The sequence below is a fragment of the Nerophis lumbriciformis genome, linkage group LG26, assembly GCF_033978685.3.
Source record: "Nerophis lumbriciformis linkage group LG26, RoL_Nlum_v2.1, whole genome shotgun sequence".
In the NCBI taxonomy this organism is placed as follows: domain Eukaryota; kingdom Metazoa; phylum Chordata; class Actinopteri; order Syngnathiformes; family Syngnathidae; genus Nerophis; species Nerophis lumbriciformis.
Window position 1 is genome coordinate 38510001 of NC_084573.2, and position 26724 is coordinate 38536724.

The 26724-nt window shown below is 42.5% G+C and overlaps 1 protein-coding gene across 1 annotated transcript in view; it reads right to left on the bottom strand.

The window, feature by feature from the left end:
- Positions 1-24515, bottom strand: part of LOC133623652 (disheveled-associated activator of morphogenesis 1-like) — an 89701-nt gene extending 65186 nt beyond the window's left edge. Inside the window, exons 1-4 of the mRNA XM_061986905.2 lie at positions 24298-24515; positions 9644-9806; positions 4443-4662; positions 4273-4362 (exon numbers count right to left, since the gene is read on the bottom strand). Coding sequence (XP_061842889.1) covers positions 4273-4362; positions 4443-4625 — 273 coding nt within the window. The 5' untranslated portion in view covers positions 4626-4662; positions 9644-9806; positions 24298-24515. The remainder of the gene's footprint in view (positions 1-4272; positions 4363-4442; positions 4663-9643; positions 9807-24297) is intronic.
- Between the last annotated feature and the right edge of the window lie 2209 nt (positions 24516-26724).

Here is a 26724-nt window from a genome sequence, read left to right on the forward strand (position 1 = left end):
GATGGCACTCCACCCTTTTCCGGGCGAGAACCATGGACTCGGACTTGGAGGTGCTGATTCTCATCCCAGTCGCTTCACACTCAGCTGCGAACCGATCCAGTGAGAGCTGAAGATACTGGCCAGATGAAGCCATCAGGACCACATCATCTGCAAAAAGCAGAGACCTAATCCTGCAGCCACCAAACCAGATCCCCTCAACGCCTTGACTGCGCCTAGAAATTCTGTCCATAAAAGTTATGAACAGAATCGGTGACAAAGGGCAGCCTTTTCCTCACTGGAAACGTGTCCGACTTACTACCTTACAAGACTCCGAGGTACTTGAACTCCTCCACTTGGGGCAAGATCGCCTCCCCAACCCGGAAAACATTTCACTATCATTTATTAAGAATGATAGTTAAAAGATGCATTAACTAAAATCTTTACTAAAAAGAGAAGATTTCATATGTTTCTTGAAAGTGTCAACACGGTCAAGATCACAGAGGGACTGCTGAAAGTGGTTCCAGAGTCTGGGAGATATAGCCTGGAATGCCAGGTCTCCACGGGTTTTAAAATGGGTTTTTAAGATCTATGGAAGACATAGGCCCCAAGACCGGAGGCTGCACCCTGAAGAGTAGGGGCGTGACGAAGTTGGTAGAGTGGCCGTGCCAGCAATCGGAGGGTTGCTGGTTACTGGGGTTCAATCCCCACCTTCTACCATCCTAATCACGTCCGTTGTGTCCTTGGGCAAGACACTTCAACCCTTGCTCCTGATGGCTGCTGGTTAGCGCCTTGCATGGCAGCTCCCGCCATCAGTGTGTGAATGTGTGTGTGAATGGGTGAATGTGGAAATACTGTCAAAGCGCTTTGAGTACCTTGAAGGTAGAAAAGCGCTATACAAGTATAACCCATTTATCATTTATCATTTAATAACAAGTCAGTACTGTACTGACAACCATGCAACACATGCAAAGTCAGGACTAAAACCTTCAACTGAATTTGACTGGAAGCCAATGAAGACTGGATCAAAGGGGGGTGATATGGACTGTTCTGGGTGCACCGGTCCACAGTCTGACAGCTGCATTTTGTACCGTCTGAAGACTCTTTAGAGTTGACTTGTTGAGAAGAGTGAAACGAGTATTGCAACAGTCAATACCAGATGAAATGAACGTGTGAATGATCATTTCCAGATCCAATTTTGACAGCAAAGTTCTCACTTTAGAAATATTTTTGAAGTGATAAAAACAGTTTTTGGTCAGTTGAATACAGAGACCCTCCAAAGACTTGGACTGATCCAACACAAGCCCAAGGTCTTTGAGGCTTCTTTTAACAGATGCACCCAGAGCACCAAGGGAGTTCTTGATCAGGGGGATCTTTTTATCGGGAGAAATTATCAAAGTTTCCGTTTTGTTAAAATTTATCTGGAGGAAATTTGAGGACAACCGGTTTTTGATACAGGACACGCATTCCAAGAACTCAGATATAAAGTGAAACTCTGAATCATTGAAGGAGCATAACAGTTGAAAATCACCTGCATAGAAATGATAAGAAACATTTTTGACACGACTGATCAACCTCCCAAGTGGCATCATCCAACTATCCATTTTCTACCGCTTGTCCCTTATGGGGTTGCGAGGGTGCTGGAGCCTATCTCAGCTGCACACGAGCGGAAGGCGGGGTACACCCTGGACAAGTTGCCACCTCATCACAGGGCCAACGCAGATAGACTGATACAACAAAAATAAAACAGGCCCCAGAACACTCTCAAAGGGGTACTAAGCAGCAACCACAACATTTTTGTAAAGTTTCTCGAAGAGACGGGTTTATGGAATAGACTTTAGTATTGGAAAGGAATATATGCATGTATGTGAGGGAGGGACAACGGAGGGAACTCTGGTTCACACTCCAAGCCAGCAGGGATGCAACTTTAACGTAGAGTGCCCCGCCATAAAACAAGAAGAAGAAGAAGAAGAAGGTGCTCGTGTGTCCACATGATCCAAAAAGTGTGGTGACGTGTGTATTCAATTGTCTGTGTTGTATATTTGATGGCCGTGTGATGAGTGATGAGCCAAGAAGACGCCAACGAGGAATCGTCGAACAAAAAGCTTTATTTGTTTCAGCGAGCCTCAGACTGGAACTGCAGCTCCAGGAGAAAGAGTGGGCCTGATTACAAGATTACTCCTCCGATGTCTTATTGAACAACTGTCAACAATACCTTTTACCCGAAGACCCTTACTCTTTGTAGTTCTAGCCTTGGGGCCGGTCAGTCTGGCCAGTCAATCTTTCCCTGACAATATTCCTCTGATCAGTTTGAGTCGGGTGACCTCCGACCGCTATCCTCTTCTACTACCTGTGAAGGCTTCCTACCAGATGTTGCTAATTGTTGCTTTATTATCACTCCTAAAATCCAAACCTGGATTCCAGATGTCATGGGGGAAAGAGCCACCACTCTCTAGAGAGCTTTTGATGGACATGTGAACCTTTGAAGTTATCTAAGGGCATATGTCCTTAGTAGAATACTCCTCGAAAGGATTCTGTGACCAAATAAAAAGCTCACAATCATATAAGTAAATGGTACACAGTATAATTTACCTCATATGTAAGTACCGTATTTTCCGCACTATTAGCCGCACCTAAAAACCACAAATTTACTCAAAAGCTGACAGTGCGGCTTATAACCCGGTGCGCTTTATATATGGATTAATATTAAGATTCATTTTCATAAAGTTTCGGTCTCGCAACAACGGTAAACAGCCGCCATCTTTTTTCCCCGTAGAAGAGGAAGTGCTTCTTCTTCTACGCAAGCAACCGCCAAGGTAAGCACCCGCCCCCATAGAACAGGAAGCGCTTCTTCTTCTACTGTAAGCAACCACCCGCCCGCGTAGAAGAAGAAGAAGCGCGCGGATATTACGTTTCATTTCCTTTGTGTGTTTACATCTGTAAAGACCACAAAATGGCTCCTACTAAGCGACAGGTTTCCGGTTCATGAAAAGACGCAATCTCTCCATCCGCACACGGACTACTATTTCACAGCAACTGCCTAAAGACTTTCAAGAAAAGCTGGCTACTTTCCGTGCATATTGTAAAAACAAGATAGCTGAAAAAAAGATCCGGCCAGAGAACATTATCAACATGGACGAGGTTCCACTGACTTTTGATATTCCTGTGAACCGCACTGTGGATACAACGGGAGCACGTACGGTGAATATTCGCACCACAGGGAATGAGAAGTCATCCTTCACTGTGGTTCTAGCTTGCCATGCTAATGGACAGAAACTTCCACCCATGGTGATATTCAAAAGGAAGACCTTGCCAAAAGAGACCTTTCCAGCCGGCGTCATCATAAAAGCTAACTCGAAGGGATGGATGGATGAAGAAAAGATGAGCGAGTGGTTAAGGTAAGTTTACGCGAAGAGGCCGGGTGGCTTTTTTCACGCAGCTCCGTCCATGTTGATATACGACTCCATGCGCGCCCACATCACGCTGGTTTTTAATATATTATTCAAGTTTGACTGACCTATCTGACTGTTTTTTTGACATTCCTTTAGCGCAGTTAGATGCGGCTTATAACACGGGGCGGCTTATAGGTGGACAAAGTTTTGAAATATGCCGTTCATTGAAGGCGCGGCTTATAACCCAGGGCGCCTTATGGTGCGGAAAATACGGTATGTCTTTTTGTTGATGCAATTCTATTTAACTGATTGAATATGCAAAAAGTGTCGGACAAGTGTCATTCTCCCACTGATCACCGTGTGGTTCCCCGGCGCCACAGTCCAGGATAAGCATCAACTGCAGCGCATGGTACGTGCTGCTGAGAAGGTGATTGGCTGCAAGGTCCCACCCCTCCAGGACCTGTTCTCCTCCAGGACCAGGAGGCATGTGGGTCGGATCACAGCCGACTCTTCTCACCCTGGACACAAACTATTCTCCCCTCTCCCCTCAGGCAGGAAACTACGGTCCATCCAGACCCACACCTCCCGCCACATGAACAGTTTTTCCCCTCGGCCATCAGGCACATGAACAATAACTCCTAACAGTAGCTCCTTTGAATTCCTTCTAAGTCTATAACAAGATCTGATAGCTCACAGCTCTTGTTATTACCAAATCTGTGTTGTATGTGTTTTATGTTGCACCATTGCACCAAGAAAAATTCTTAGTTTGTGAACCCGTTCTCAAATAATGGCAATAAAACTATTCTGATTCTGATCGACACAAACACGTGTCCACAAATAATTTGGCAACCCCCGACGTTTGTGAATATTGCAACGTTGATACTGTACATGTGTAGCTTCTTACCATCTTCTTACTCCAGTAAAGCTTCCATTTTTTCTCTGCTGGTAGAGCAAACATGCGAGCCCTGTGCTCCGCTGTGAGGTCCAATTCATCCTTGGAGGCGGAAAAAAAAAGTTCAGAAGAAAGTTAAATTGTTATGAAGTACGTCACACAACACCTGGGTGTGCACTCACCACCAGCTCAGTGAACATGGAGTCCAACTCTTCAAGGGGTGGCATTGGCAAGCTAGGCTCCAGAGCTGTAGTGTTGGTAGTATCCTGGCAGTGGGTGATTTCCGGTTGGTCACTACTCTTGAAACAGCAAGAAAATAAGGTGGAAAGGATATGCCGGTGTCGATGCTGACCCTGGGAAGTCATGGTCACTGCCAAGGTCTGGTCTGATTAAAATTATTGGCTGAAAGTGAAACAGAATTGATGCTTATTAGGTTTTGACTTTTGACCCTTATTTGTGGGAGTTTAAAAACTAGTCACATGAATAGTGTTCCTATTCGAGAGAAAATAAAAATGTAATCTAACATCGATCAGGACATCGAAATTTGATGACATCATCCAATATCAGTTTGATTGTGGCGGTCCGCTCCCTGTATGATCAGTGTCAGAGCTTGGTCCGCATTGCCGGCAGTAAGTCGGACCCGTTTCCAGTGAGGGTTGGACTCCGCCAAGGCTGCCTTTAGTCACCGGATTCTGTTCATAACTTTTATGGACCGAATTTTTAGGTGCAGTCAGGGTGTTGAGAGGATCCGGTTTGGTGGCTGCGGGATTAGGTCTCTGCATTTTGCAGATGATGTGGTCCTGATGGCTTCATCTGACCAGGATCTTCAGCTCTCACTGGATCGGTTCTCAGCGACTGTGATGAGAATCAGCACCTCCAAGGTTCTCGCTCGGAAAAGGATGGAGTGTAATCTACGGGTTGGGGAAGAGATCTTGCCCCATGTGGAGGAGTTCAAGTACCTCGGAGTCTTGTTCTCGAGGGAAGAGTGGATCCTGAGATCGACAGGCGGATCAGTGCAGCGTCTGCAGTAATGCGTACACTGTATTGATCCATTGCGGTAAAGGAGGCTCTACCGTTTAATCTACGTTCCCATCCTCACCTATGGTCATGATCTTGGGGTTATGACTGAAAGGACAAGATCACGGGTACAAGCGGCCGAAATGAGTTTCCTTCACCGGGTGGCGGGGCTCTCTTTTAGAGATAGGGTGAGAAGCTCTGTCATCTGGGAGGAGCTCAAAGTAAAGCCTCTGCTCTTCCACATCGAGAGGAGCCAGATGAGTTGGTTCGAGCATCTGGTCAGGATGCCACCCGATCGCCTCCCTAGGGAGGTGTTTAGGGCACGTCCGACCGCGGGGAAGACCCAGGACACGTTGGGAAGACTATGTCTCCCGACTGGCCTGGGAACGCCTCGGGATCCTTCGGGAGGAGCTGGACGAAGTGGCTGGTGAAAGGGAAGTCTGGGCTTCCCTGCTTAGGCTGCTGCCCTCGCGACCCGACCTCGGATAAGCGGACGAAAATGGATGTATGGATGGATCCAATGTCAGCACTCGCGTTTGCTCGCTTCGTGTTTGTTTTGCCGTGATTGTCACTAAATTAAAGCATCAATGATGAGTAACGTTGATGAAATCAATGAGCGTGTGGTGCCCTGGCCGACTGGGCGCAAAAAAACCCGCTGATCTCATAGATCTAAGCGGTCCGTGAGAGCAAGAAAGGCTAGCAAGATAGTAGTGCAATGATGAACAGAGCAACGGGATGATGAAGTGAACATGAGGTAGTAAATTCACAGTGACTGATTAGTTCTGGGTTCTTTCACAGCAACAGGTCTGAACCTCTGTGACTGTTTTGTGTTCATCAGAGTGATAGAAACTGTTCTCATGACTTTTGGCATACAGGTATTTTTAATAATGTACATTTTAGGCCAGGTGTCGCCAACCCATCGATAGTGATCGACCAGTTGATCTTTGGGACCATACAGGTCAATTGCGAAAATATTAGAAAACCAAAAAAAAAATGAATATGATATTAGTGAACATTGCTCCAAAGTAGGAATTTTGTGTTGATTCATATATAAACATTGACATGTGCAAAGGCAGTAATATATGATAAAACAAGGTGACAGCCAAAGAAGGACTTCTCTGTTTATCCCCTTTTAATCACACGGGAAAAACCCGCCATATGAACCGACGATTTTACTACTTCCATCCATCCATCCTTTATGTATGGATGCCTATAAAAAATGGTCTTTCAATATGCATTTTCTTCTGTTTGGGACATTCCAGACACGTGGCTTCGCCACAGAGGGACCGCCACCTCCCCGCCGAGCCTCAGATGCGCTACAAAATAGTTTCTGTCATCTATAGATAGCGATTCTATATTGCAGAAAAGGTAGAAGTAAAACGTAGTCGACGCGGGAGTAGATCTTGCCTTGGTTTTTGGCTGAGACCAGGGATCTTGGGCTGGAAAAGGTTGGTGACCACTGTTTTAGGCCATATCGCCCTTCCCTTGCTGGGAGGCTATTCAGGAAGTTGTAGTATAGGGCCCAGAAATTGCTGCTATGGTGCTATTTTCAGGGCAATACAGCGATTGCAAGTGGACTGTTCAGTTTGTCTTGGAGGACTTTTGGCATACTCATCGGAGTAGTCTTCATCAGTTCATGCTCACAGGCTTAGATCGAACAGATCTAGTCTGAGCCAGTCCTGGGCAGGACGTTAAAGTGAATCCGGCAGTGGAGGCTCCTCTATGGGGTCTTGGGGCACTAGGAGGTTAACCCCTTTACTACTGTTACCCCTTGGCAAAGGCCTAGTACCTGACTGCCCCCTAGCCAGGGACACGGTGAAGACCTCAACAGTGGAGCAGGCGGAAGACGGTAGATGTAAGAACTACCACAACGGCTGCGATGGCAGAAGAAGGCACTCCCACATCCATATGGGCCCAGTTATGGGGAAATAACAACCCAAGACCTCAACGGTGGAACAGGCGGAGGATGACTGCTAACCCTATGGAGCGTCACAACGGTTGGGATGGCGGATGAAGGCTGCAGCAGAAAAGGGTCCGCAGTTGTCTTGGAGGACTTTTGGCATACTCATCGGAGTAGTCTTCATCAGTTCATGCTCACAGGCTTAGATCGAACAGATCTAGTCTGAGCCAGTCCTGGGCAGGACGTTAAAGTGCATCCGGCAGTGGAGGCTCCTCTATGGGGTCTTGGGGCACTCGGAGGTTAACCCCTTTACTACTGTTACCCCTTGGCAAAGGCCTAGTACCTGACTGCCCCCGAGCCAGGGACACGGTGAAGACCTCAACGGCGGAGTAGGCGGAAGACGGTAGATGTAAGAACTACCACAACGGCTGCGATGGCAGAAGAAGGCACCCCCACATCCATATGGGCCCAAATATGGGGAAATAACAACCCAAGACCTCAACGGTGGAACAGGCGGAGGATGACTGCTAACCCTATGGAGCGTCACAACGGCTGGGATGGCGGATGAAGGCTGCAGCAGAAAAGGGTCCGCAGTCGTCTTGGAGGACTTTTGGGATACTCATCGGAGTAGTCTTCATCAGTTCATGCTCACAGGCTTAGATCGAACAGATCTAGTTTGAGCCAGTCCTGGGCATGACGTTAAAGTGCATCCGGCAGTGAAGGCTCCTATATGGGGTCTTGGGGCACTAGGAGGTTAACCCCTTTACTACAGTCACCCCAGGTGGCCCTTGGCAAAGGTACCTGACTGCCCCCGAGCCAGGGACACGGTGAAGACCTCAACAGTGGAGCAGGCGGAAGACGGTAGATGCAAGAACTACCACAATGGCTGCGATGGCAGAAGAAGGCACCCCCATATCCATATGGGCCCAGTTATGGGGAAATAACAACCCAAGACCTCAACGGTGGAACAGGCGGAGGATGACTGCTAACCCTATGGAGCGTCACAACGGCTGGGATGGCGGATGAAGGCTGCAGCAGAAAAGGGTCCCCAGTCCTCTTGGACTCCATGCCACCGGATCTGTCAAGGATCATGTGGTGACCAGGAGGATCGTCATACTCGCTTCGAGTGACCGCCGATGATGATGAGTCGGAGCACTTGGTGCCACTGCCCAGGTCCAAACTATTTGGCCTAAGGGGCGTATGCACAAGTCGGAATAGTTTTGTTCTTTTGTAGTGTAAAAAAGATTAATAGCTGCATCAAACCATGTTAACCGTAGAACCAAATCATATGTACTCTGTATCGAATCGTTTGTATACAGTATCGAATCTCTTCAAATCATTCTGTTTTTAAAATTTATAATTTTTCTATATTATATTATATAGTGGAGGAGTTCAAGTACCTCGGAGTCTTGTTCACGAGTGAGGGAAGAGTGGATCGTGAGATCGACAGGCGGATCGGTGCGGCGTCTTCAGTAATGCGGACGCTGTATCGATCCGTTGTGGTGAAGAAGGAGCTGAGCCGGAAGGCAAAGCTCTCAATTTACCGGTCGATCTACGTTCCCATCCTCACCTATGGTCATGAGCTTTGGGTTATGACCGAAAGGACAAGATCACGGGTACAAGCGGCCGAAATGAGTTTCCTCCACCGGGTGGCGGGTCTCTCCCTTAGAGATAGGGTGAGAAGCTCTGTCATCCGGGGGGAGCTCAAAGTAAAGCCGCTGCTCCTCCACATCGAGAGGAGCCAGATGAGGTGGTTCGGGCATCTGGTCAGGATGCCACCCGATCGCCTCCCTAGGGAGGTGTTTAGGGCACGTCCGACCGGTAGGAGGCCACGGGGAAGACCCAGGACACGTTGGGAAGACTATGTCTCCCGGCTGGCTTGGGAACGCCTCGGGGTTCCACAGGAAGAGCTGGACGAAGTGGCTGGGGAGAGGGAAGTCTGGGCTTCCCTGCTTAAGAAGATGGATGGATGGATGGATACTATATGATATTACCATTTACTCAGTGGCCTCGTGGTTAGAGTGTCCGCCCTGAGATCGGTAGGTTGTGAGTTCAAGCCCCCGGCCGAGTCATACCGAAGACTATAAACCTCCCAGCTTGGCACTCAGCATCAAGGGTTGGAATTGGGGGTTGAATAACCAAAAAATGATTCCCGGGCGCGGCCACCGCTGCTGCCCACTGCTCCCCTCACCTCCCAGGGGGTGAACAAGGGGATGGGTCAAATGCAGAGGACAAATTTCACCACACCTAGTGTGTGTGTGACAATCATTGCTACTTTAACTTAACTTTAACTTTTAAAAAGCATGCTCCGTTGTATATCAAACCACGCACTTTCAAAACCGCAGCAGCCTTGTGCATAAAACTCCATCACTACACCAAGTTTACCAGGAACATTATCATCACTCTTAACAAACTTTTCACTGGACTGCTGCAGTCGGTCGCTTCGTTTAAATCCATTTCACTCACTTCACTTTCCGTGTGGAGAGAGGGTGACCAGGACAGCAGAGAAGATCATCGGCCGTCCTCAAGCCCTCCTTAGAGGACAACGCTCAATCCCGCTGCCTCGGCAGAGCAAAGGAAATCCTGGCCGACAGCACCCGTCCTGGTCATCGCTTCTTCTACCCGCTGCCTGCAGGGAAGAGGTTTCAAAACAAGCCGAGTTCAAAATTATTGAGTTTGTGTATTAGATGTGAGAGGCATCACTTGTTGCTATTATTGTGTGTTTTTTTTTTTTAACTTTATCGTCATTGGCCAAAGTAAACACCAGGGAGTTTATTTTGTGTTTTTTTTCCTATGTCAGAAAGTTTTTGCTTTCAAAAACATCTTCATGTGACGTAGCATTTTGTGAACGTTTTTAAAGTTTTTAGTTAATTCCTATACGACAGAGTATTAATGTTAAACTCATTCTTATGCCCTTGGACTAGGGTTGTACGGTATACCGGTATTAGTATAGTAACGGGCATGACCGCGCGTCGTCACGTGGTGACATTGCTGGTTTTAGGAGCAGAGGAGCATGTTGGGCAGCGCACACACACAGAGTACTTACAAGCAGACACAGTGTGTAGACAGAAAAGGGAGAATGGACGCATTTTGGTGTAAAAAGTAAAGATAAAGGTGAAGTTATAACACTGAAACATGGCTAACTAGCTTTAACAGTGTTTTAGATACTTCTGAATCACTAATCCTGGCCTCCATGGCGACAAATAAAGTAAGTTTCTTACAAGTAGTATTATCACTGGAGGACGAGGAATAGCTAAACATGCTTCACTACACACCGTAGGAGGATACAATAGCTCACCGGCGTCACAATGTAAACAAACGCCATGGGTGGATCTACACCTGACATCCACTGTAATGATACCAAGTACAAGAGAGTAGCTAGTCGATACTACTATGATTACATCCATATTTTTTATCGTCACAAAATCTTATAATTCATATTATGTTTATAAACTTGGGAAATAAGTCCCTGGACACATGAGGACTTTGAATATGACCAATGTATGATCCTGTAACTACTTGGTATCGGATCCATACCTAAATGTGTGGTATCATCCAAAACTAATGTCAAGTATCAAAGAAGAGAACAATAAGTGATTATTGGGAGACAGGTCTGGACTACAGACCTAATTTTGATAGGGAAATCATAATACTGGTACTGAGAATACAGACACTTTTCCCCCTCCCCCCACCAAAAAAAAAAGAAACAAAAACAAAAAAAAAGAAAATAAACTATAATAATAATAATAAATACAAAAATAATAATTTTAATAATAATAATAATAATAATAATAATAATAATAATTAAAAAAATTAACTTAAAAAAATATATATATATTTTTGTAAAAAAATTTAAATTTTTTAAAAATTTTTAAATTTTAAATTTATTAAAAAAATATATACTTTTTTATTTTATTTTTTATTTTATTTTATTTTTATTTTAAAAACAAATTTTTTTTTTTAAATATTTTTAATTTTTTTTAAATATTTTTAATTTTTTTAAACTTTTTTAAAACTTTTTTTAAACTTTTTAAAACTTTTTTTAAAACTTTTTTTAAACTTTTTTAAAACTTTTTTTTAACTTTTTTTTAACTTTTTTTTAACTTTTTTTTTAACTTTTTTTTAACTTTTTTTTTACTTTTTTTTAAACTTTAAAAAATTTTTTTTTACCCTAACCCTAATCTTAACACTAACCCTAACCTTAACCCTAACCCTAATCTTAACCCTAACCCTAAACCTAACCCTAAACCTAACCCTAACCTTAACTCTAACCCTAACCCTAACCCTATCCCTAACCCTAACCCTAATCTTAACCCTAACCCTAACCCTAACCCTAATCTTAACCCTAACCCTAACCTTAACTCTAACCCTAACCCTAACCCTAACCTTAACCCTAACCCTAACCTTAACTCTAACCCTAACCTAACCCTAACCCTAATCCTAACCCTAACCCTAACCCTAATCTTAACCCTAACCCTAACCCTAACCCTAACCTTAAATCTAACCCTAGCCCTAACCCTAAACCTAACCCTAACCCTAACCCTAACCCTAATCTTAACCCTAACCCTAACCCTAACTTTAACTCTAACCCTAACCCTAAAAAGTAGTAGTCTTCATCAGTTCATGCTCACAGGCTTAGATCGAACAGGTCTAGTCTGAGCCAGTCCTGGGCATGACGTTAAAGTGCATCCGGCAGTGGAGGCTCCTCTATGGGGTCTTGGGGCACTAGGAGGTTAACCCCTTTACTACTGTTACCCCAGGTGGCCCTTGGCAAAGGCCTAGTATCTGACTGCCCCCTAGCCAGGGATACGGTGAAGACCTCAACGGCGGAGCAGGCGGAAGACGGTAGATTTAAGAACTACCACAACGGCTGCGATGGCAGAAGAAGGCACCCCCACATCCATATGGGCCCAGTTATGGGGAAATAACAACCCAAGACCTCAACGGTGGAACAGGCGGAGGATGAATGCTAACCCTATGGAGCGTCACAACGGTTGGGATGGCGGATGAAGGCTGCAGCAGAAAAGGGTCCGCAGTCGTCTTGGAGGACTTTTGGCATACTCGTCGGAGTAGTCTTCATCAGTTCATGCTCACAGGCTTAGATCGAACAGATCTAGTCTGAGCCAGTCCTGGGCATGTCGTTAAAGTGCATCCGGCAGTGGAGGCTCCTCTATGGGGTCTTGGGGCACTAGGAGGTTAACCCCTTTACTACTGTTACCCCAGGTGGTCCTTGGCAAAGGCCTAGTACCTGACACCCCCCTAGCCAGGGACACGGTGAAGACCTCAACGGTGGCCCCAGTTATGGGGAAATAACAACCCAAGACCTCAACGGTGGAACAGGCGGAGAATGACTGCTAACCCTATGGAGCGTCACAACGGTTGGGATGGCGGATGAAGGCTGCAGCAGAAAAGGGTCCCCAGTCGTCTTGGACTCCATACCACTGGACCCTGACCCGGATCTGTCAAGGATCGTGTGGTGACCAGGAGGATCGTCATACTCGCTTCGAGTGACCGCCGATGATGATGAGTCGGAGCACTTGGTGCCACTGCCCAGGTCCAAACTATTTGGCCTAAGGGGCGTATGCACAAGTCGGAATAGTTTTGTTCTTTTGTAGTGTAAAAAAGATTAATAGCTGCATCAAACAATGTTAACCGTAGAATCAAATCATACGTACTCTGTATCGAATCGTTTGTATACTGTATCGAATCTCTTGGGGCACTAGGAGGTTAACCCCTTTACTACTGTTACCCCAGGTGGTCCTTGGCAAAGGCCTAGTACCTGACTGCCCCCGAGCCAGGGACACGGTGAAGACCTCAACGGTGGAGCAGGCGGAAGACGGTAGATGCAAGAACTACCACAACGGCTGCGATGGCGGAAGAAGGCACCCCCATATCCATGTGGGCCCAGTTATGGGGAAATAACAACCCAAGACCTCAACGGTGGAACAGGCGGAGGATGACTGCTAACCCTATGGAGCGTCACAACGGTTGGGATGGCGGATAAAGGCTGCAGCAGAAAAGGGTCCGCAGTCGTCTTGAAGGACTTTTGGCATACTCATCACAAAAAAAAAAAAAAAAAAAATTTTTTTTATTTTTTTTATTTTTTTTTTAATTTTAAATTATTTTTTAATTATGTGTATTATTATATAGTCGATACTACTATGACTACATCCATATTTTTTATCGTCAAAAAATCTTAAAATTCATATTATGTTTATAAACTTGGGAAATAAGTCCCTAGACACATGAGGACTTTGAATATGACCAATGTATGATCCTCTAACTACTTGGTATCGCATCCATACCTAAATGTGTGGTATCATCCAAAACTAATGTCAAGTATCAAAGAAGAGAAGAATAAGTGATTATTGGGAGACAGGTCTGGACTACAGACCTAATTTTGATAGGGAAATCATAATACTGGTACTGAGAATACAGACACTTTTTCCCCTCCCCCCACCAAAAAAAAAAAGAAACAAAAACAAAAAAAAAAGAAAATAAATTATAATAATAATAATAAATACAAAAATAATAATTTTAATAATAATAATTATTATTATTATTATTATAATAATAATAATTATAATAATAATAATAATTAAAAAAATTAACTTTAAAAAAAATAATATATTTTTGTAAAAAAATTTAATTTTTTTTAATGTTTTTAAATGTTTTTAAATTTTTAAAAAAATTTAAAAAAAATATATACTTTTTTTTTTTTTTTTTTTTAAACAATTTAATTTTTTTAAAATATTTTTAATTTTTTTTTAATATTTTTATTTTTTTAAACTTTTTTTAAACTTTTTTCTACCTTTTTTTAAACTTTTTTTAAACTTTTTTAAACTTTTTTAAAACTTTTTTTTAAAACTTTTTAAAACTTTTTTTAAAACTTTTTTTTAACTTTTTTTTAAACTTTTTTTAAAAACTTTTTTTAAACCCTAACCCTTTTTTTTAACTTTAAAAAAAAAAAATTACCCTAACCCTAATCTTAACCCTAACCCTAACCCTAACCTTAACCCTAACCCTAATCTTAACCCTAACCCTTAACCTAACCCTAACCTTAACTCTAACCCTAACCCTAACCCTATCCCTAACCCTAATCTTAACCCTAACCCTAACCTTAACTCTAACCCTAACCCTAACCCTAACCTTAACCCTAACCCTAACCCTAACCTTAACTCTAACCCTAACCCTAACCTAACCCTAACCCTAACCCTAATCCTAACACTGTCCCTAACCCTAATCTTAACCCTAACCCTAACCCTAACCTTAAATCTAACCCTAGCCCTAACCCTAAACCTAACCCTAACTCTAACCTTAACCCTAACCCTAACCCTAACCCTAATCTTAACCCTAACCCTAACCCTAACTTTAACTCTAACCCTAACCCTAACCCTAAATTTTTTTTTATTTTTTTTATTTTTTTTTTAAATTTAAAAAAAAAAAAATTAATTTTATTTTTAATTTTTTTTATTTTATTTAAAAAAAAAAAAAAAATGTAATTATTTTTTAATTAAGTGTATCTAGTCGATACTACTATGACTACATCCATATTTTTTATCGTCAAAAAATCTTAAAATTCATATTATGTTTATAAACTTGGGAAATAAGTCCCTGGACACATGAGGACTTTGAATATGACCAATGTATGATCCTGTAACTACTTGGTATCACATCCATACCTAAATGTGTGGTATCATCCAAAACTAATGTAAAGTATCAAAGAGGAGAAGAATAAGTGATTATTGGGAGACAGGTCTGGACTACAGGCAGGCCAGTCTAGTACCCGCACTCTTTTACTATGAAGCCACGTTGATGTAACACGTGGCTTGGCATTGTCTTGCTGAAATAAGCAGGGGCATCCATGGTAACGTTGCTTGGATGACAACATATGTTGCTCCAAAAGCTGTATGTACCTTTCAGCATTAATGGTGCCTTCACAGATGTGTAAGTTACCCATGTCTTGGGCACTAATACACCCCCATACCATCACACATGCTGCCTTTTACACTTTGCGCCTATAACAATCCGGATGGTTCTTTTCCTCTTTGGTCCGGAGGACACGACTTCCACAGTTTCCAAAAAACAATTTGAAATGTGGACTCGTCAGACCACAGAACACTTTTCCACTTTGTATCAGTCCATCTTAGATGAGCTCGGGCCCAGCGAAGCCGACGGCGTTTCTGGGTGTTGTTGATAAACGTTTTCCGCCTTGCATAGTAGAGTTTTAACTTGCACTTACAGATGTAGCGACCAACTGTAGTTACTGACAGTGGGTTTCTGAAGTGTTCCTAAGCCTATGTGGTGATATCCTTTACACACTGATGTCGCTTGTTGATGCAGTACAGCCAACAACTTTATCAGTATTTATTGCCACCTTTCCCAACTTCTTTGTCACGTGTTGCTGGCATCAAATTCTAAAGTTAATGATTATTTGCAAAAAAGAAAATGTTTGAGTTTGAACATCAAATATGTTGTCTTTGTAGCATATTCAACTGAATATGGGTTAGGGTTAGGGTTAGGGTTAGGGTAACCCTAACCCTAACCCTAACCCAACCCCTAACCCTAATTTTAACTTTTTAAAAATATATATATATTTTTGTAAAAAAAAAAAAAAATTTTAAATGTTTTTAATTTTTTTTAATTTTTTTAAAAACAATTTTATTTTTTTAAAATATTTTTAATTTTTTTTTAAATATTTTTAATTTTTTTAAACTTTTTTAAAACTTTTTTCTAACTTTTTAAAACTTTTTTTAAACTTTTTTTTTAACCCTAACCCTAACCCTAATCTTAACCCTAACCCTAACCTTAACCCTAACCCTAATCTTAACCCTAACCCTAAACCTAACCCTAACCTTAACTCTAACCCTAACCCTAACCTTAACCCTAACCCTAACCCTAACCTTAACTCTAACCTTAACCCTAACCCTAACCTTAACTCTAACCCTAACCCTAACTCTAACCTAACCCTAACCCTAATCCTAACCCTAACCCTAACCCTAACCCTAATCTTAACCCTAACCCTAACCTTAACCCTAACCCTAATCTTAACCCTAACCCTAAACCTAACCCTAACCTTAACTCTAACCCTAACCCTAACCCTATCCCTAACCCTAACCCTAATCTTAACCCTAACCCTAACCCTAATTTTAACCCTAAAATTAAAATTAATTTTAGGGTTAGGGTTAAGGTTAGGGTTAAGATTAGGGTTAGGGTAAAAAAAAACCTAACCCTAACCTTAACCCTAACCCTAACCCTAAAATTAATTTTAATTTTAGGGTTAAAATTAGGGTTAGGGTTAAGATTAGGGTTAGGGTAAAAAAAACCCTAACCCTAACCTTAACCCTAACCCTAACCCTAACCCTAAAATTAATTTTAATTTTAGGGTTAAAATTAGGGTTAGGGTTAAGATTAGGGTTAGGGTAAAAAAACCTAACCCTAAAACAAGGGGTTAGGTTTGTTTTACCTAACCCTAACCCTAACCCTTAACTCTAACCCTAACCCTAACCCTAACCTAACCCTAACCTTAAATCTAACCCTAGCCCTAACCCTAACCCTAACTCTAACCTTAACCCTAACCCTAGCCCTAACCCTAACCCTAACCCTAACCTTAACTCTAACCCTAACCTTAACTCTAACCCTAACCCAACCCTAACCCTAAAAATTTGTAATTTTTAATTTTTTAATAATTTATTTAAAAAAAAAATTAATTAAAAAAAAAAATAAAAAATTAAATTAATTTTTTAATTTGTGGGGGAACCCAGTCGCTGCTTTAGCATCTGAACCAGCGGCCTCACCTTGGATCCCAAGGACATGAAAACTGGCACCAGCCTCAAACCGCAAAAACCACATCTCACGTGGAGTGAACGTGTTTATGGCCTGTCATTAACTGAACATACTATAGCAAATATACATGTGATCAACTTTATTCTGGGAATAAAGGTTGTATGACTCTGCCTATATAACTGCACTCTGTATATATATATAAACATTATACATATACATATATAATATATATATATATTGTCGGAGGCAGATATTTACATATATCCGAATTTTAGTTGTACTTCTTTTATTTCATAGTCATATTTGAAAACAACTCGTGTTTTCCATTTCTTCTCTTGCTGCTCTGTCTCCAAGTAAACTGTGTGTGTTAACCTTGAGGCTGAGGAATGTTAGAGAGGGCGATAATAAGCATTTGTTTTGGCTAGGGAGACATGACTGCCAGGGGGGGGAAGAGGGACTTAAGAGTAGAGGGGGTTTTGGGTCGAAAAGAGAGACCATTTTGGCGGGGCGATAGAATGTTCTATGCTTGACTGGTCTCAAAAAATATATATCTGCAAAGCTTTGCCAATATATTACAAAATACCTATTCTGTCTCTGGTGGGGTTTTTTTCAACTCAGCTTTAAGTGTCGGAAAGAATTTGGGAGCGACTTGTGACTTGAATTCCCTGGGAGGAACAACTGGTCCAAAACGCAACAATATACAGTCGCGATCAAAAGTGTACATAGACGTGTAAAGAACATCATGTCATGGCTGTCTTGACTTTACTTTGAGAAAGCCATTCTAAAACCTTCATTATTATGATCCAGAATTTTTGAGCCTGAACACAAAGAGGATGAGCAATACGTTTTAGAAGCCGAGCGATAAACGGATACAGCTTTATTGTGACGCTACAGCGTTTGTAGCATTGCTATGTGCTAAACATACAAGCTAACCATAATAAAACAAACATTTACTGTACAATTTCCACTCTCGCCGGGATGTCGACCGACGGCACGCTCACATAGTGGGGCCTGGATGAAGATTCAATCGCAATCCTCACGAAGGGTTAAAAATAAAAGTAGCCGCCACTCGCCGTCTTTTTGTGGGGTTTTTCCTCACCATCTCGGGTGATGCCAAAGTAAACCTGTCTCTCGGTCCATGGCGACATGTGTCTACTAGCAGGTGAGAAGCGTGAATTATAATCTAGAATTTACTCTTAGCAAGTTTCAACAATAGCAGCGTAAGCTAGCATTAGCTCACTGCTATCAATGTGCCGCTAAAATGGGCCGTCTGCGTTAGCGCTAATAATAACAATATCACTCATATTTGGAGGATTTGGAGGACCCTCGATCTTTTGACTCAATTGTTAGCTACTTATTTACCATTTCAGATTTGTAAAAAAAAAAAAAGCCAAGCTTCTGACAAGCTTCTGCTTGAATTGTTGACCACTCCGCTTGACAAAATTGGTTCCGTTTAGCTAAATGTGTTGGTTTTCTGACATGGACTTGTTTCTTCAGCATTGTCCACACGTTTAAGTCAGGACTTTGGGAAGGCCGTTCTAAAACCTTCATTCTAGCCTGATTTAGACATTCTTTTACCACTTTTGACGTGTGTTTGGGGTCATTGTCCTGTTGGAACACCCAACTTTGGGAAAACATTATGATCCAGAACCTTATATTTTTGAGCCTGAACACAAAGAGGATGAGCAATACGTTTTACAAGCCGAGCGATAAACGGATGCAGCTTTATTGTGACGCTATAGCGTTCGCAGCATTGCTAGGTGCTAAACATACAAGCTAACCATAATAAAACAAACATTTACTGTACAATTTCCACTCTCGCCGGGAGGTCGACCGACGGCACGCTCACATAGTGGGGCTCGGATGAAGATTCAATCGCAATCCTCACGAAGGGTTAAAAATAAAAGTAGCCGCCACTCGCCGTCTTTTTGTGGGGTTTTTCCTCACCATCTCGGGTGATGCCAAAGTAAACCTGTCTCTCGGTCCATGGCGACATGTGTCTACTAGCAGGTGAGAAGCGTGAATTATAATCTAGAATTTACTCTTAGCAAGTTTCAACAACAGCAGCGTAAGCTAGCATTAGCTCACTGCTATCGACGTGCCGCTAAAATGGGCCGTCTGCGTTAGCGCTAATAATAACAATATCACTCATATTTGGAGGATTTGGAGGACCCTCGATCTTTTGACTCAATCGTTAGCTATTTATTTACCATTTCAGATTTGTAAAAAAAAAAAAAGCCAAGCTTCTGACAAGCTTCTGCTTGAATTGTTGACCACTCCTCTTGACAAAATTGGTTCCGTTTAGCTAAATGTGTTGGTTTTCTGACATGGACTTGTTTCTTCAGCATTGTCCACACGTTTAAGTCAGGACTTTGGGAAGGCCGTTCTAAAACCTTCATTCTAGCCTGATTTAGCCATTCTTTTACCACTTTTGACGTGTGTTTGGGGTCATTGTCCTGTTGGAACACCCAACTTTGGGAAAACATTATGATCCAGAACCTTATAATTTTGAGCCTGAATACAAAGAGGATGAGCAATACGTTTTAGAAGCCGAGTGCTAAACGGATGCAGCTTTATTGTGACACTACAGCGTTTGCAGCATTGCTAGGTGCTAAACATACAAGCTAACCATAATAAAACAAACATTTACTGTACAATTTCCACTCTCGCTGGGATGTCGACCGACGGCACGCTCACATAGTGGGGCTCGGATGAAGATTCAATCGCAATCCTCACGAAGGGTTAAAAATAAAAGTAGCCGCCACTCGCCGTCTTTTTGTGGGGTTTTTCCTCACCATCTCGGGTGATGCCAAAGTAAACCTGTCTCTCGGTCCATGGCGACATGTGTCTACTAGCAGGTGAGATGCATGAATTATAATCTAGAATTTACTCTGAGCAAGTTTCAACAATAGCAGCGTAAGCTAGCATTAGCTCACTGCTATCAATGTGCCGCTAAAATGGGCCGTCTGCGTTAGCGCTAATAATAACAATATCACTCATATTTGGAGGATTTGGAGGACCCTTGATCTTTTGACTCAATCGTTAGCTTTTTATTTACCATTTCAGATTTGTAAAAAAAAAAAAAGCCAAGCTTCTGCTTGAATTTTTGACCACTCCTCTTGACAAAATTGCTGCAGTTCAGCTAAATGTGTTGCTTTTCTGACATGGACTTATTTCTTCAGCATTGTCCACACGTTTAAGTCAGGACTTTGGGAAGGCCATTCTAAAACCTTCATTCCAGCCTGATTTAGCCATTCCTTTACCACTTTTGAGGTGTGTTTGGGGGTCATTGTCCTGTTGGAACACCCAACTGCGCCCAAGACCCAACTGATGATTTTAGCTTGTCCTGAAGAATTTGGAGCTAATCCTCCTTTTTCATTGTCCCATTTAAAAGGGGAACATTATCACAATTTCAGAAGGGTTAAAACCATTAAAAATCAGTTCCCAGTGGATTATTTTATTTTTCGAAGTTTTTTTCAAAATTTTACCCATCACGCAATATCCCTAAAAAAAAGCTTCAAAGTGCCTGATTTTAACCATCGTTATATACACCTAAGGCTGAAACGACGCGTCGACGTAGTCGACGTCATCGGTTACGTAAATACGTCGACGCCGTTTTTGTGCGTCGGCGCGTCGCATATTTACGTCACTCTACTTTACTGTCATGGCGGAGCGCAAAGAAGACGATGCGAGCGAGGGGAAAAAAGCACGCCAAAAGTCGTCAAAAGTGTGGGAGTATTTCAATAAACGGCCTAATAATGTTGTTGTATGCACACTGTGTCGAGCGGAAATGGCCTATCATAGCAGCACAACGGCTATGAACGAACATTTGAAAAGAAAACCCCCGACAGCGTTCTTGCCATCACCATCAACAAGTCAATCGTCCGCGTGAGTATACATTGTCATCATTACACAAAAACATGAATGTGTCATTTGTATCTGCGTTGTAAATTCATAAACTAAAGCACCGTTTCGCTCTGAGAGGCGCGTTTGGCGTGCCTGTTCAGTGTTTACAAAGACGCGCTCCTCTTTAACGCTGTGGAGAGGCGGCGGCGGCGAGCGAGCGGCGAGGCGGGGCGCGCCGGGAGCGACGCCGCAATCGTGCCCAGGTGCGCGATCCGCGCAGTTGGAAGAGAAAAGACTTTGTGTAAAATGAAAAGATTGTAAACCTGGCAAAGCCGTCTGGCGTTCAGTCTGTCGGTCCTGAAAGAACCCCACGGCACAAGACGTGTCACAAACGCTAACGTTAATTAGTTGTGCAAATACCTTTTACAACATTAACAGTTACATATACTATGTACAAACCAACAATTAACTTTCACTTTAATCATACTATCATTGTTGTGTTATTAAGCAAAATAAGCAATACTTTTACTTTTGTTGAAATGTTTACACTGTACACTTTTTTGTATTGGATGTTTAGCTTTATTTTTGCACATTTTAGCAAATAAGCAATACTTTTACTTTTGTTGAAATGTTTACACTTGTTACAGAATATTTCCGTTTTGCACTTTTTTGTATTGGATGTTTATCTTTATTTTTGCACATTTTAAAGCAATACTTTTACTTTTTAAATGCTTATACTATTCCAGAATATTAAGATTTGCACTGGATGTTTACTTTTATATTTGCACATTAAAAAGCAAATAAGCTACTTTTAATTTTGTTAAATGTTAAAAGTTTTAAATGTTTACATTGTTACAGAATATTTTGTCATGTTGTTGTCAATGTTGACTGAGTGGCCATACTTTTTTTTTTGTAAATAAAAGCCATGCCTTTTGAAAAAACTGGCCTACATTTATTTTTTCCTCTTCATTTTAAATAAAAAAAAAAATCGGTAAAAGGAAAAATAATCTATAGATTAATCGAAAAAAATAATCTATAGATTAACCGATTAATCGAAAAAAATAATCTATAGATTAATCGATAGAAAAATAATCGTTAGCTGCAGCCCTATATACACCCGTCCATTTTCCTGTGACGTCACATAGTGAAGCCAACACAAACAAACATGGCGCATAGAACAGCAAGCTATAGCGGCATTAGCTCGGATTCAGACTCGGATTTCAGCGGCTTAAGCGATTCAACAGATTACGCATGTATTGAAACGGATGGTTGTAGTGTGGAGGCAGGTAGCGAAAACCAAATTGAAGAAGAAACTGAAGCTATTGAGCCATATCGGTTTGAACCGTATGCAAGCGAAACCCACGAAAACGACACGAGAGAAAGCGAGGACGAATTCCGCGATCGCCTTCTAACCAACGATTGGTATGTGTTTGTTTGGCATTAAAGGAAACTAACAACTATGAACTAGGTTTACAGCATATGAAATACATTTGGCAACAACATGCACTTTGAGAGTGCAGACGGCCCAGTTTTCATCAATTAATAAATTCTGTAGACATACCCTCATCCGCGCTCTTTTCCTGAAAGCTGATCTGTCCAGTTTTGGAGTTGATGTCAGCAGGCCAGGGAAGCTAGGGTCGATAGGGGGGTTTAGCTCGCTCGTCTGCGGGAACAAACTGCCGCCAATTGCTTGCCGTGCTACCGAGGTCCTTTGTCCCTGAATTGCTCACACACTCCGGCAGATTCAATGGGGGTCTGGCGGCAGATTTCTTTGACTTTATGGTTGGAAATGCATCTGCTTTGAGTGTCGCAGGATATCCACACATTCTTGCCATCTCTGTCGTAGCATAGCTTTGGTCGGTAAAGTGTGCGGAACAAACGTCCAATTTCTTGCCACTTTGGCATCTTTGGGCCACTGGTGCAACTTGAATCCGTCCCTGTTGGTGTTGTTACACCCTCCGACAACACACCGACGAGGCATGATGTCTCCAAGGTACGGAAAACAGTCGAAAAAAAACGGAAAATAACAGAGCTGGTTTGACTCCGAGAGCGAATACTAGAAAGGCGTTTAATTCGCCAAAATTCACCCATTTAGAGTACGGAAATCGGTTAAAAAAATATATGGTCTTTTTTCTGCAACATCAAGGTATACAGGTAAAAGCCAGTAAATTAGAATATTTTGAAAAACTTGATTTATTTCAGTAATTGCATTCAAAAGGTGTAACTTGTACATTATATTTATTCATTGCACACAGACTGATGCATTCAAATGTTTATTTCATTTAATTTTGATGATTTGAAGTGGCAACAAATGAAAATCCAAAATTCCGTGTGTCACAAAATTAGAATATTACTTAAGGCTAATACAAAAAAAGAAATGTTGGCCAACTGAAAAGTATGAAAATGAAAAATATGAGCATGTACAATACTCAATACTTGGTTGGAGCTCCTTTTGCCTCAATTACTGCGTTAATGCGGCGTGGCATGGAGTCGATGAGTTTCTGGCACTGCTCAGGTGTTATGAGAGCCCAGGTTGCTCTGATAGTGGCCTTCAACTCTTCTGCGTTTTTGGGTCTGGCATTCTGCATCTTCCTTTTCACAATACCCCACAGATTTTGTATGGGGCTAAGGTCAGGGGAGTTGGCGGGCCAATTTAGAACAGAAATACCATGGTCCGTAAACCAGGCACGGGTAGATTTTGCGCTGTGTGCAGGCGCCAAGTCCTGTTGGAACTTGAAATCTCCATCTCCATAGAGCAGGTCAGCAGCAGGAAGTATGAAGTGCTCTAAAACTTGCTGGTAGACGGCTGCGTTGACCCTGGATCTCAGGAAACAGAGTGGACCGACACCAGCAGATGACATGGCACCCCAAACCATCACTGATGGTGGAAACTTTACACTAGACTTCAGGCAACGTGGATCCTGTGCCTCTCCTGTCTTCCTCCAGACTCTGGGACCTCGATTTCCAAAGGAAATGCAAAATTTGCATGGTTGGGTGATGGTTTGGGGTGCCATGTCATCTGCTGGTGTCGGTCCACTCTGTTTCCTGAGATCCAGGGTCAACGCAGCCGTCTACCAGCAAGTTTTAGAGCACTTCATGCTTCCTGCTGCTGACCTGCTCTATGGAGATGGAGATTTCAAGTTCCAACAGGACTTGGCGCCTGCACACAGCGCAAAATCTACCCGTGCCTGGTTTACGGACCATGGTATTTCTGTTCTAAATTGGCCCGCCAACTCCCCTGACCTTAGCCCCATAGAAAATCTGTGGGGTATTGTGAAAAGGAAGATGCAGAATGCCAGACCCAAAAACGCAGAAGAGTTGAAGGCCACTATCAGAGCAACCTGGGCTCTCATAACACCTGAGCAGTGCCAGAAACTCATCGACTCCATGCCACGCCGCATTGACGCTTACATAGGTCTGGTGGTAATGTTCCCCTTTAAGTGCAACGTTACATAAATGACTTTTTGAATGCCAGATCCAGTACTTACCTTTGTACTGTCATACTGTGCCGGGTGCCGTCAGACGAGGTGAGTTGCCCGTACTCCAAATTCATGTCTTCCACATGTCCATCAGTGATGAATGACCAACATGTCTTCTTCAGTCCAAAAGACCCGTCGGGATAAAAGTCCAAGAGACGTGTCCAAAGTTGCGCAGAAGGACTAAGTCTACGGACAACACAGGACTCCTTCCTTATCAGTCCGATACGACTTCTACTCTCCAAATGTGATGATCTGAGTCAAATTGTGTTGCGTAATGTTACAAACAGTGCGATACTATGCGGAGAGCGCAGAACACACATTACTGCATTCCTGGTTGAGGAAGTCACACCCTGACCTCACCCTTTTTGCATTTCAGATGGTTGTGTTCACAGTCATGTTGGGGGGGGGAAGAGGGATATTTGCTTGTTTTGGGTTTGTATCAATGGTGAATACCTCAAACGGTTTGTCCGATTTATGGCACAAACCCCGTTTCCATATGAGGAAATTGTGTTAGATGTAAATATCAACGGAATACAATCATTTTCAAGCCATATTCAGTTGAATATGCTACAAAGACAACATATTTGATGTTCAAACTCATAAACTTTATTGTTTTTTAGCAAATAATCATTAACTTTAGAATTTGATGCCAGCAACACGTGACAAAGAAGTTGGGAAAGGTGGCAATAAATACTGATAAAGTTGAGGAATGCTCATCAAACACTTATTTGGAACAGGTGGGTGCCATGATTGGGTATAAAAGTAGATTCCATGAAATGCTCAGTCATTCACAAACAAGGATGGGGCAAAAGTCACCGCTTTGTCGACAAATGCGTGAGCAAATTGTTGAACAGTTTAAGAAAAACCTTTCTCAACCAGCTATTGCAAGGAATTTAGGGATTTCACCATCTACGCTCCGTAATATCATCAAAGGGTTCAGAGAAACTGGAGAAATCACTGCACGTAAGCAGCTAAGCCCGTGACCTTCCATCCCTCAGGCTGTACTGCATCAGCAAGCGACATCAGTGTGTAAAGGATATCACCACATGGAACACTTCAGAAACCCACTGTCAGTAACTACAGTTGGTCGCTACATCTGTACGTGCAAGTTAAACTCTCCTATGCAAGGCGAAAACCGTTTATCAACAACACCCAGAGACGCCGTCGGCTTCGCTGGGCCCGAGCTCATGTAAGACGGACTGATACAAAGTGGAAAAGTGTTCTGTGGTCTGACGAGTCCACATTTCAAATTGTTTTTGGAAACTGTGGACGTCGACCAAAGAGGAAAAGAACCATCCGGATTGTTCTAGGCGCAAAGTGTAAAAGGCAGCATGTGTGATGGTATGGGGGTGTATTAGTGGCCAAGACATGGGTAACTTACACATCTGTGAAGGCGCCATTAATGCTGAAAGGTACATACAGGTTTCGGAGCAACATATGTTGCCATCCAAGCAACGTTACCATGGACGCCCCTGCTTATTTCAGCAAGAACAATGCCAAGGCACGTGTTACATCAACGTGCCTTCACAGTAACAGACTGGCTTGCCTGTAGTCCAGACCTGTCTCGCATTATGAAGCCTAAAATAGCACAACGGAGACTGTTGAACAACTTAAGCTGTACATCAAGCAAGAATGGGAAAGAATTCCACCTGAGAAGCTTCAAAAATGTGTCTCCTCAGTTCCCAAACGTTTACTGAGTGTTGTTAAAAGGAAAGGCCATGTAACACAGTGGTGAACATGCCATTTTCCCAACTACTTTGGCACGTGTTGCAGCCATGAAATTCTAAGTTAATTATTATTTGCAAAAAAAACCCATCAAATATGTTGTCTTTGTAGCATATTCAACTGAATATGGCTTGAAAAGGATTTGCAAATCATTGTATTCCGTTTATATTTACATCTAACACAATTTCCCAACTCATATGGAAACGGGGTTAGTAAATAATAAATAATAAATGTCCATTCCCAAGATGTAGCATACCACTATACGGTAACTTAGTAGAATATTGCAAAGTATTGGGTTATTTTGTCAATACACAAACATGAGGTATCAATATCTATTGAAGGTTTGATATGTGCAGTTGCCCACCTCATGGCCATTTGGAATTATTGATCATTGATCATTGATTATTATTAAATCAGACCCACCAGCAATTGCCATGTTGCGATTAGTGTTGGCTTGATATCACTTTGAATGTCTGATACTGGGCAATCATTTTAACTCGGGGCCGTGTTGCCACAGTCTGGGTCGTCGTATGACATACTTGCCAACCTTGAGACCTCCGATTTCGGGAGGTGGGGGGTGGGGGCGTGTTCGGGGGTGGGGCGGGGCGTGGTTGGGGGCGTGGTTAAGAGGGGAGGAGTATATTGACAGCTGGAATTCACCAAGTCAAGTATTTCATACATATTTTATATATATATATATATATATATATA